Genomic DNA, 12,351 nt, shown 5'->3' with positions numbered 1-12,351 from the left:
AAACGGAGAAGCCAGACATCTGAGGTTTCATCACAGCCTTGTGGATGTCCATGTCAGAAGCAATATTTACCTAGCTATCACGATAGGATCTGACTTGGGCAAAGGGGGCTAACTACCACTCCCAGGCAAACGATTTACTCCCCGTTGTCTCTCCCCAGGCTCCCCAGTCGCTCTCTGTCACCCATCCCTCGAGGGATGAGCACAGCGAATAATACGAAACTCTAGACCAATCCATCACAGATAGCTAGCATTAAATCTAGGTACTCTAAGCCTTAATGTATGCATAAAAGGAAATTATCTTAGGCTACATTTTAACGAAAGAAAGCAGGATTGAATGGAGAGGCCTGCTAATGATACTCAGTGCTGTGGGAATTGACAGACGTGTAGTACATTACATTGGTGGCTAGATCACAGGGGGAAAAAATCAATTATTGGGTAGTTTTAACTATCTTAAAAAAAAAATCCTGTGACATATACATTTTATGAATCAACTACAGTTCTGTACCAGGATGTTTTTTTCAATTACTACATTCACAGCTTAGGTCAGTGAAGGGTTAAACCACTACTTTACAACCATAATGTGCTCAATTGAAAGATTATAGCTGTGTAACATTTACAATAAATTGGCCAAAAGCACTTAATTGACATACCGAATATGAAAACAACTATGTAATTAGAGGCCCCTAAAGCAGAGGGAACAGGAAACGCAGAGCTCCCTGTTTGTTGTCAAGTGGAAAAACAAACATGAAGAGGTCATTTAATCCTTGGTTAAATACACATGTGAATACACACACAGGCAACCCCTCCAGAAACAGCGGTAGATCTTTAAATAAGTCCACCCTCATCATCCACTCACAAAAAAAACGTAAAACTCTTTGAGCATGCTCATGGTGAAGATAGGTAAGGTAAGTAGATTATTCATTGCAAATCCACAGTATGCAATAACAGCAGCGAATCTGCGACTCATTGAAAACATCAAACTCTTGGAATCATCCTTTGAGATGCTTTGCCAAGCCTTTACTGCAATTTTGAGGAGTTGCTTGTTTTGGGAAGTTTCTGAAATCCATCTCCTCTTCAGCAACTGAGAGACTCATCTAGTTGGATTCAAATCAGGCCAATCTAAAACTTTCAATTTTTTTCCCCTGATGAACTCCTTGGTTGTATTGGCAATGTGTCCTGGGTCATTGTTCTCTTGCATTGTGAAGTGCTGCCCAATGAGTCTGGTGGCATGTCCATTGCCAATATGCTTCCGTGCACTTCTGAATTCATTCAGCTTCAGCCATTATTTGTTATATAATTAATAAAAACCAATGAGCCGGTTCCAGAGGCAGCCATGCATGCCCATGCCATAACACTACCTCCACTATGTTTTACAAAGGAGGTGGTATGCTTTGGATCATCTGCAGTTCCTTTTCTCCTCCACACTTTCGTCTTCCTATTATTTTGATAAAGGTTCACCTTTGTCCCATCTGTCCATAAAACTGTTAAAAACATTTAAAAGAAGAAAAACAATTTTGGTGCTGATCTGATGTTTGCAACTTGCAATGTAGCATTTGTAATTCTGCTGCCGAAGTCTTCTGCAAACAATAGATTGTGAAACCCCAACTTTCAGAAGGTTATTGGTGATTTCCTTTACACTTATTTTAGGGTTGTTTTTCACAGCTTTGGTCATTTTTCTGTCATCAACTGTTGGTTTCCTTTCTGTCATCAACTGTTGGTTTATTTGGCTGACCTGGTCGTTGCCGATTATTTAAGACACCTGTGGTTTATTTCTTTTTCAGCACATTCCAAACTGTTGATTTTGTTATACCCATGTTTTGTACTATAGTTCTAATTTGGTTCCTCTTTCCTTTTAGCATCCAAATCCCTTGCTTTTCTTTTACAGAGAGCTCCCTAGTCTTCATGTTGTCTTATGCCTTCTGACACCAAACGCAGACTCCAAATGCAAAAGATGGAATCAAGACTTTATATTACATATCAATTAGAAATACTGTGAGCTAAATGTCCCAATACTTATGCTCACATAAAATGGGGGGATGGAACACTGACAGGGCTGTTATTCTTAGTTGGTAAAACATGTCAAAACAAACAGAAATGAAGGTGACATTCGGTACTTTTGCCTCCATCTTTTAATCGTAAGTAGTAATCCTGACTTTTCTGTCCCAATACTTATGGAGGTCACTGTATGTAAGAATTTATTTTTATAAATTCAAGTAATCCTTAAGCAACCATGAGACAGGTCAATTGATTAAATATGCTCTACATAGTTTTGGTATTTTCAGCCAGGAGTTGTTGTGGGCCCCTGTTTTTTTCAATCAACCAAACGTGTACTTCATATTTTACCATTCTAACCATATGGTAGGAATCAGAGTTGTAAAAATCATACAAATGTGGTGAAACACAACTAGTATTTACATTAACAACACCGTAATACATAATCATATGACAGACACAAAATGAGCTCACCAGACCTAGGTGCCGGCCTTGACCGAGTTTAAAGTTAACTTTTAATTTGCGAAGACCAGCTCTAACCTGCTCTCTGTGCCTTGAGCTTCAGCTGATGACCAGTGCATTACTTAAAGCTGTGAGAGCCCTATGGGGCCTGGCTATAATCACCGGACAGTGAAGCTAATGGAAGCTCATCATACTGCTGAACGTCCAGTCACATTGGCCATATATCTGCCAGATAATGGCTATTTGGCCTTTAAAGTCTGATCTACAACATAATCTGCAATATTTTCAAGTAGAGTGTACATAATGGAGAGAGATGCTTTCAAAATCCCATTATGGCTTAATCCCTCCCTGCTCCCTAATGTATTGCCCCCAATCCTCTCCTACACAGAGTATAGAAAACAAACAGAAAAGCTTTTCTTTTATCCGTTTTTAAGAAAGGCTGTCTTATCTAATCGATACACATCTTGTCCCATGAGAGGAGGGAGAATTACTTCTCAATATAAGTGAACAACACGGCTGATGTGTCCTTTTTAGCTTACTGGATTAAAAACTACAAGGATCAAAGTCTTAAGTGTGAACACACTCCTAGAACAGTCCATAAATATAATATACATTATTTTATATATGTATATATTATGCATGGTTATTCCTCCATGTTATTTTGTATTGAATGATTATGATTTCACAAAAGTATGGAAAACAATGCTATTCTTAATACGTCTTTTGTAACTGACAGGAAATAGGTTTTGTTTACTCACGCATATAGGTGTTACTTGGATTCACATCGACAGAATGGTAGCAGGTGGCATAGATGGGAGGTTCTGACTCTCGGACCCAGACAGAGTAATAACCAGCTTCTTCATACAACTGACTCCATCTGCATCAACAAGAATGCAGTCAATACGATGGTAAGTCAACAAAAGATTTTCTCACAAATAGTTTTTTGGTGAAATTCATAAGACCTTTCCACAGTGCACTTCTGAGTAGGAAGGTCCCTTTGAATGTATTTGTATATTTATATAAATGAGTGTCCTCTGAAGGGCTTTTCTCAAACGGGTACAACACGGTGTACCATTTGGTTTCAACCCTTAAACTCTCAAAACGGATTGAACTGGAAAAAATTATGAATTAACCAAGTCAGTCAATTGTGCTGGGGTAAAACACATGACTGTTTACCCCTTTTGGGGAACCATAACCAGGATTGGGAATCCATATAGCTCTGAAACGTCCTTGAGGGAGTCAACGTAACTCGACCGAGACACCTAGTGTCTATGAGCCAGACGTGCAGCCCCCAACTGTGTTCTATGTCCCACATGAACTCCAAAAGATGTGCATCACAAGCTCTTACAGATTGACGAGGGGATGACATATTAGCTATCACTTGGAGTGTTTTTTTAAAGGGAAAAGAAAATCAATAGGCGCTCAGTCTGGTTAGGGACCTAAGCATTGATTTATTAGGAAACCCAGAACCTCAGCTGAAGAAAGGAAGATAAACCTTGCCCAGCCTTTTGTCGTGTGAAACCAGATCCCTTGGAGCACATTTAAGGATGACCCCCCAAATGGGACGCTTTGCCCTTGCGTCTTGTAAAGCTCAGATTGTTTATAAATACATCCTCTGCCTCATCATGTCAAACATCCCTTGTGATGTTTCCGCGAGACATGTAGCTTTGAAGGCCCAGTGGCTCTTTCCATCATTATTGGCGTGTCAGCTCTTATTAACCCCAAAAAGGCCCTTGGATCAATACTAGGCAAGGTCATTTCAATACGGGGCATGTGTCAGGCTCGGAAAACAGGTCAGGACTAAACTCCCACGCCAGTAAATAATCTTAAGGATTTCAGATGCAATCATCAGAACACCTGTGCAAAAATGTTTGCTCTGCTTGGAGATCTGAGAGCACTACCAACATGCAGGCCATCTACTAGGTAAGACAGGATTTTAGTTATTAAAAAGACAAGTGACGTTTCCATGTCCGCTTATTATAAGTGACTTTTGGCTTTTATCAGAAAGTCACTTGGAAACATTGTCTGTCACAGGTTGCCGTTTTTTGGCCATGTTTCCAAAATGCACATTCTTATTTGGGGTTGTGTATTGTTTTGACCACAAGGTACACTAAAACTAGTCTGTTTAAATAAAAGCTGGAACGTCCCCATCTACGGTCTATCCCCGCTGCCTACTGTACCTATGGGCTACTGCTAGCTATAACGGCTTGTGTCCACTAGGCATTTAGCATTTTTGCTTGTTTCGCTGGGCGCTTGTGGGCGTTTGTTTTGTCTGTTCAAAAAAAAAAAAACAAGGAAGTTACATTAACCAGCTTAAGTGGCTAGCAGTATTATATTGTCAATACACTCTTGCGTAACGAAAATTTACCAAATTAATAATAATTAAATTCTATAGACGAAAGTAGCTACAGGGCAGTACTAGGCTACAGTAGCTAGTGTACTGTAGTATTTATGTATTTGTTGACTTGATATACTATTCACTAGGTATTCTAATAATTAATAGAATACCTGATAATGTTGGTTGTATAATAGTGAGATAGTAGGCTACGGTAGGAACTTTCCACAGCTTACCGAGGAAAGGAGAAACAGACACGCATTTTCTGATAGCCCCAACGCCGGCTAGCGAAATTCGTCTGAAATCTGCATATTATCTGTTTTCCGGGGCCTCTCACGCCAGCTTCGCGCTTATAGGTATTCCACACTGCCTCTCGCGCAAGGTCCCGTGACTCCACTGATAAATCATTGGAGATGAAATTTCAGTAGTGTAATTTTATTTTTAAAACGTGTAGTGGGCACGGCCTGTAATTATTTCCCTTCCCCTAAGTAGTTCAGTGGTTGGAGGTGCGTTCAATCAAGCAATTTTTGTTTGCAAACAATGGGACATATATTTCATATTAGCTTTGTATGCACCATCAATGTGTTCACAAACATTATAAAAAGATAGTACCTGAAAGCTAGTGAAATAAATATTGACTTAAATTGTAATTTATTTGTATGTTCGCTAAATTTGAAGAATTTGAACTTCTACGTCAGGTGTGTGTGTAAAAAGGTTTTGGGTTTTGGGACTTCGTCAGCAGCTCCAAGCTGCATGTTGGCAAAACTGGTGACCACGACGCATAAGAACTGTATCGACTAGCTAGGATGTTCTGTTCAAGTCATCGTGCTTTACTGAAAGTAATGTATCTCAATTGTCATGGTACCAATGCATATGTTTATGTGAAAACATTACCTGCAGAGAGTTCTGTTTTTGCCCATTGGTCGTAACTGCAGTGTTAGAGTGTGGACAGTGCTGACCACGACTGTTGCATTCTGGGGGCCATTGCGAACACTGACTAGGGGCTGGTACAGACACTACATGGGAGAACAAAAAACAGGCTAAGCAGGTACTAAAACGACCATGTTCGCTGATGATGTCACCTCCAAAACACATTCATTTGCGTCACATACATGGACGCATGGTGTGCAGATATTACATGTCTTATCAAATCTGTTTGCATTTCTTTTTAGCTGTTTTCCCTTTTCAAGCGTGTGCATATACTACACCTTGTAACAGTACTCAGAGATGTAGAAGACATCGACGCCAGTCGGTAGCAGGTTATGGATCGTAATAATTGCCTGGTCCATTTTCAATGCATGCTGCTCTAAATACAACATATTTATGACAGGATTTACAACAATATCCAAAACTTGAATCATTATGAGTAAACATGAAGATGACAAACAATGTAAATATGCTGTTAAATGTCTGCATGAAATGGGTGGTAATACGCCCTCTCCTGGCTGGCTAGGGTGCTAACATTTTCAAATGCCCCCATACTTGTGTGTGGGATGCTAGGAAATACACCGCAGATAGGGAGAATGTTTGTGGTTGAGTCGAGAGTTGAACGTCTTATCATAATGTTGTCTTAAAGTTCTAAGGTCCACATTTTCTAGTATTATACATTACATAATGATGATAGTAATAACAGGTGTTGCTGATCTGGCGATGAATAAGGCACTATTTTATGTTTATTTTGAAAGTCTTAGGAATGATATGCTAGCTAAGTATTGCACCTTAACTGAATATCCTCTGCTATGAACTATCCATCCAATACTCCACCGTGTAATGATTTATTGACAGCACAGAGGCAACACATGCAATCAATTAAATGAGATAACAAAGACAGAGGATGTGCAAACTTTCTTATTTATAATCTATATTTTAAAATTTAAACAATCTATTGTAATTTGGATATAAATACATTGGTTGGAAAGTTGGTAAAAACGTTATCTGTCGTGATTTCATGTTGCCTTTAAGTATAATACCTAAATTATTTAAGATATGGAGCTCATTTTTGTTTTAAGCTGGACATTGACAACAGGATTAGGCTACCTATCGACATCAACTCAGTCCATGGATTAATTGTTTACAATTGTGACTGTAAACATGGAATTACTGTGCAGTCCTGCTATGCATACGCAGTCTTCTACATTTTCTGTAGGACATAAGAGTACCTGTAAGACCCTTACCCCTGAATGACAACACTCACCTGAATAAAACTTGTTTTCACGCTTTCCTTCATTTTGCCCAGTTGTAAGAATGAGCAAAAAGAAGATCTGTGTGAGGATTCCTCTGGGCTCCATTTCGTACTACAACACAATTCCAGTGACACTCATCTTTATGACAGCTACCGATATAAACTGTTCAAAGGGCAGTTTGCATGCATGTGTGGAGTAGTTCCTCTCGTATGGCTCAGTATTTTTGGGATCATATAGAGCTAAAATGACCACAAACTTTCACATCAGGGCTAATAAATGTGCTTAAAACGCATTATTAAAAAACAAGTATTTGAATGATGTCACCTAAAGGTTTACCTAATCATTTGAAATAAATTTTAATGTTTGTATTGTATGTATGGTGGCCTAAGGATGTTGAAACACTGTAATAATATTTTATAATTAAATTCAATCACTGTTTTATATTTAGATTCAAACACTGGTACAATTTTAAGATGAGTGAAAGAGAGATGAGTGGAAGTTACGTCATAAGATATCTGTTTGGGAAAATGAAGAGTGGTCAAACTTCCCTCTATCAGTACTGCAACGTACCATGCCCAGCCTGCGACTCAACCCAAAGCCATCTATCTCATGAACTACAGACATGATGAACAAACTGAGCAGTGGTAACCAAACCTAAGCCACCGAAGCACCATATTAATTTCCTACACTCATTCAAGCATTTAATGTTGATCGCCTGCCACATCCTATTTATTTTCATTTAATTAACTAGTTCATTTCCCTGAGCGCTTCCTGTGATGGTTGAGTTCACAGGGGTCACCTCCCAGTAAGGCCACAGAGCAACTCGTTAACCTTTGACCTGCATTGGACCAAGGCACAGGTCTAACTCTCACACATATGGGTCTACGTTAGCTGAGTCGACATCTTTATCACAGTAAACCACTGAATGTTACCCTAAACTCGCAACAATGACATGAATCAGTGATTTTTGTTTATCGTGAGTGTTGTTGTATGAGATGAGAATGGATTATTATTCTTTCAGTAAGATAACATCATCCTGCACTGACAATCTTTTAAATGTCCCCACTAAACCCTGGCTAGAGAACTGGAGTTGTTCTGAACTAGAGTTGAGAATTTATGATTATGGCCATGCTCAAGACAAGCTAGGCAGTAAACCAGCAGAGGGCATTTCTCTTCAGGCTTCCTCCTGAACAGCTTAATCAGGACCCCAATTTTATTTCAGCCATAGAGTAGGACAGAGGCCTGTGGTGACCAAAAGGTTGTTTTTGCATTGGACACCAGTTTTCAAGGTCTCTGTCATTTTTAATGTAGTCAGTTGGTTGGGATTCACAGATTCATTGGGTTTCATTGGCAGATACCTCCTGATGATCTGCTTAGAGTCATGTTCTAAATAATTTGTGACAAGTTGGAGTCAGATATCAGGTAATGGAGTGTGAAATCCTGGCACCCTCTTTACACCTTTAAAATGGTAAAAATACCTCAATAGCGCTACCTGTGCACTCACATGAACCATAATAGAAAGATCATGGATAATAAATAGGGATGAGTCCTCTAGCCTACTCTATGATTCCAGTTGCTTTAGCTGCCATAGCAGCTTGCCTCAATACAAGTGAACTGGAGCTGAAGCAGAGCCCTCTGTCCCTATTGTGAATTGCCAAAGAACATGGTGAGTGAATGGCTTTATATTGTAGCTTCCCCTATCTGTTATCAAAGGGCTTAAAGCCACGTGTCTTCTAGCTGACACACCTGTTGGCCCTCATATATTGCTGCGTTGCCTTCTATGTACAGTGAAGAGGAAGAAATGCTTTGCATAATGTTGATTGATCATTGATAGTGTGAAACATAATTTTTGAAGAACGGAAAACAGATAGTGAATGCTTTTACATGAGAGGTGCACCTTAGGCAGATGTATTGATGTCTTGAAATAAAAACTATGTACTGGAACAGAGTTTTTGTGGAGCAGGTGAATAATATGAGGTGGAAAACCTAAGGTTATTTTCTGCTTGTGCAGAAATCTGTCTCTGAAAATGTTTGTCTCTGAAATCAGTCAGTGCTTCAGAGAGAGATAAAGCAGATTCGCATATTGCCTAGATACCTGTTGATGTCATTGTCCTTTATCAGCGGTGTTGGCTGTTTCATTGTAACATCTATTTGCTTTGTGGTCCTCTTAACTCGACACCATGATGGTTTGTATGGGAGCAAATCCAAAAGCAGTTGACCCATCTTTTTTTTTGCATGACTGTTAACCAGTTTTTTTGTATGAGAAATGTATTGGAAGTAAAGGCAATGTGAATACATCACTTAGGTAGATTTTTCTCTGTATATTATTGCACACCATAGCCTGTGCCTTTTCAATTCACGTTGCAGCCGACATTGTGGATCTTAAAAGCTCATGTGATACCACATCATGTGTGAAGAGCTGTGGAATTCCGTTGAAGTGTTGAGGAGAAAGCAATGGCCTTCAATTTTGAAAACCAGGAATGTTTTTTCAGTAAAGTGAAACATTTTCCAGAAATCATTTGCATTTGAAGGTGATACCATGGTGATACAATTCCCAAATCAACATTAGAGGTAATCTTGCCTGTTCTACAACACAATAAAGTACATATTATAACCAAATGTTCTGTAAACGTTGAGCCTTTCTGAACAAGTCCCTGGAATGCAGCACTATTGATTCCAGATGGGCTTCTCAGCAGCCAATCCTAGTTAGAATTTGTGCTACTGCCCCCTTTCCTTATTGGCTGCCAATGAATGTTTGTTTTGCTCTGACAGGCTGGAAAAATCCAGGGTTTGAGTGAGGAAGAGAGGGAGCATCTACTGCCCCTTCTACAGAATGCCCAGTGGGTGGAGGTAGTGGGGAGGGACGCCATCTACAAAGAATTCATCTTCAAAGACTTCAACCAGGTTTGGAAAAAAATTGAACTTAATCAACATAAAGTACCAGAGTCCCATCTTGACAGTGTTTGATAAGAATGTATTTGCTATTAAATAGCTGCAGGTTTTAAAATGCATATTCCTTGATTGTGACTTAGAGAAGTGTAATATGTTGCTTTTATCACCCAGGCGTTTGGCTTCATGTCCAGGGTGGCCCTGAAAGCTGAGAAGATGGACCATCACCCAGAGTGGTTTAACGTGTACAACAAGGTATTTCAATTTACACCAGGATTGCCTGGTGTAGAAATGGATATAGGCAAACCTGTTGTCATCATTAGGTAGCAACCCCAGTTGTGTAATTAATGTCCCTTCATATCAGTATCTGTAACAGTGTGTTGTTTGATGTATCAGTTCAATGTCTAATAATAATCCTGGCTCCACTAGGTTCAGATCACCTTGAGCACACATGATTGCGGGGGGCTCTCCCAGAGAGACATCACTCTAGCCACCTTCATCGACGAAGCATCTATCTTCTGACCTACTCGCGGCCTGCAGCCATTCCAGACAAGTCAATTCAATGGTGGAACCCAGAGCCTAAATGCACTAAAACATTTTATTCAGAAGACTAATCTGGAACAGGAAATTATCAAACAGGAAATCCCAATTCAAATGTAACTTTCAAAGGTCTGTTTCAATTGACACTGGCTCCTTTTAAGGTGTAGAATGATGAAAAAAACCCACTTCTTTTAAAAATGGAAAATGCTTTCAAAACCATGAGCCAGTTAACCATAAGGACATTCCTCCTTCTTTAGCTGGGTGGAATCAGGTACTATAAAACCAAAAGCATTTATGGTACGTATGTAGAGCCAACTGAACTTTTGAATTCCAGGCGAACATGTATACCTTAATTTCTTCATTCCAGTCTGTTTTTTGGTCAATCCTGTGTACTATTCCAGTATACTATTCCAGTATTACCTGCCAGTTGTCTCAAATTGATTTCTTCTATTTTTTTTATTTTTTTTTAAACCAGAGTTTATTTATTTTATTAATCTGATCTACAGACAAATTATGTCAGTATTAGAATATTTTACCAAGCCCTGAAATTATTAGACTATTAATAAGGTTTAATCACAATGAGTTTCTCTCAAAACAATTTACAAAATGGAATATTTTTGGATCAATTGTTGTTTGGAAAGGAGTGTAGCTATTACCAACATATGCTTACAAAATGTGTTTCTTCAGGAATAATGGGCAGCAAACAATTACACAATAGCACAGGTAGCTACAAAGTCATGCCAGTACATGAAAACATTTAATTATACATTTCAATGAACAATGTTAACATGTACAGTATAAACGAGAACAGGATCCAGGAGAACTTCATGTCATGAAGCCTTATCCCTGAGCCTGGTTGATACTATAATCTACATTGTTCAGAGATAAAAAATAAAACAATTATGGGTTCCGTACAATGGCTTTTTCCTACTAGCCATCATCATTCTGGCCTCTGAAGGCATACTGGTGAATGCGATTTATTGCTGTTAGGCTTCAGCCCTTGGACAATAACAGAAGTCATTATCTTTAACATACCACATACAGGGCAAGGTGCTTTGTTTACTGTACATACATGGCGTCTACACAGTCTCTCAGTGCAATATAGAGAATGTATGGTGGAGTACGCACTAAACAGCAATTTCTCATGTGCTAATACTCTAAAATTGTGCTCTTCACTAACATTTGCCAAAGGTCATGTACATGTTTCTAATGGAACATTTTATATAATCTCCTGGCAATATTAGTGGATATTTCCCCATCCATTGTCAGGTCTGTGACAATGGTGTGCCTTTTCAGTAGAAATGTATGGCCTTTCACTCTTCAAAGAGATAACCCAAGGTAATGGAAATTTCACTGACTGTGTTTCAATGGTGTCATAATCCACAATAAGCCTTTTTTTGTTGTAACCTTGTGTAGCATCAACAAATGTTTTAAACGAAACAGTGCCATAGCTATATCAAAATCAGCATTCCAAACAAACTTCCTGGACAACATTTTACTTTGGTGGCGATATTTACCTTACAATAACCTTCCAATGCTGCCCTGTGATTTTTAGTTTTTTTTGCAATAACATTATTTTATATTGCACTAATACATCCTAAACATTTCCTGTCAGTTGTCCACAAATGGTATATAATTCTACTTCATGCCTCAAGGGGGAAGTGTCTAGCTGCATCATTTTGTAAACACTGATGCTTAGCATGAGCCAACTGGATGCTGTGGACATGTTTGGGAAAATAATACATTTTATTTAAACAAATTCCAGTAGCTATTTATCAACAGTATCCATTTAAAACAAAATTATATCAACATATTACTAAACATTAAAGTGTTTTTGAGCATGTTTCTGATTGCAATGATGCCTTTGCTATAGCAGTTGCGCAGCTCATAAATGTTGACAATGCTAATTAAACTAAGTCTGGCTGCCAGGGGCAGAAGCACACTTTGCTT

General features: G+C 38.8%; 2 protein-coding genes across 6 annotated transcripts in view; one reads left to right on the top strand and one right to left on the bottom strand.

Annotated features, from left to right (window-relative positions):
• Positions 1-7,094, bottom strand: part of ret (ret proto-oncogene receptor tyrosine kinase) — a 103,287-nt gene extending 96,193 nt beyond the window's left edge. For 4 of the 5 annotated variants that reach the window (XM_020047394.3, XM_029120591.2, XM_029120592.2 and 1 more), the window contains exons 1-4: positions 6,984-7,094; positions 5,998-6,095; positions 5,684-5,805; positions 3,213-3,331 (exon numbers count right to left, since the gene is read on the bottom strand). In XM_020047394.3, coding sequence (XP_019902953.2) covers positions 3,213-3,331; positions 5,684-5,805; positions 5,998-6,095; positions 6,984-7,077 — 433 coding nt within the window. In that variant the 5' untranslated portion in view covers positions 7,078-7,094. Of the gene's footprint in view, positions 1-3,212; positions 3,332-5,683; positions 5,806-5,997; positions 6,096-6,983 lie in introns of those variants that run through there. The other variant, XM_029120597.2, reaches the window with a different exon arrangement.
• A 1,465-nt stretch (positions 7,095-8,559) lies between these two features.
• On the top strand, positions 8,560-11,317 carry pcbd1 (pterin-4 alpha-carbinolamine dehydratase/dimerization cofactor of hepatocyte nuclear factor 1 alpha). Its single transcript, NM_001310872.2, is given in 4 exon segments — positions 8,560-8,638; positions 9,745-9,876; positions 10,036-10,116; positions 10,291-11,317. Coding segments are annotated over 4 exon segments (309 nt in total). The 5' UTR covers positions 8,560-8,635; the 3' UTR covers positions 10,384-11,317.
• Positions 11,318-12,351: the final 1,034 nt, after the last annotated feature.

This window comes from Esox lucius, chromosome 6 (assembly GCF_011004845.1).
Source record: "Esox lucius isolate fEsoLuc1 chromosome 6, fEsoLuc1.pri, whole genome shotgun sequence".
Lineage (NCBI taxonomy): Eukaryota > Metazoa > Chordata > Actinopteri > Esociformes > Esocidae > Esox > Esox lucius.
This window is presented reverse-complemented; position numbering and strand designations above follow the sequence as displayed.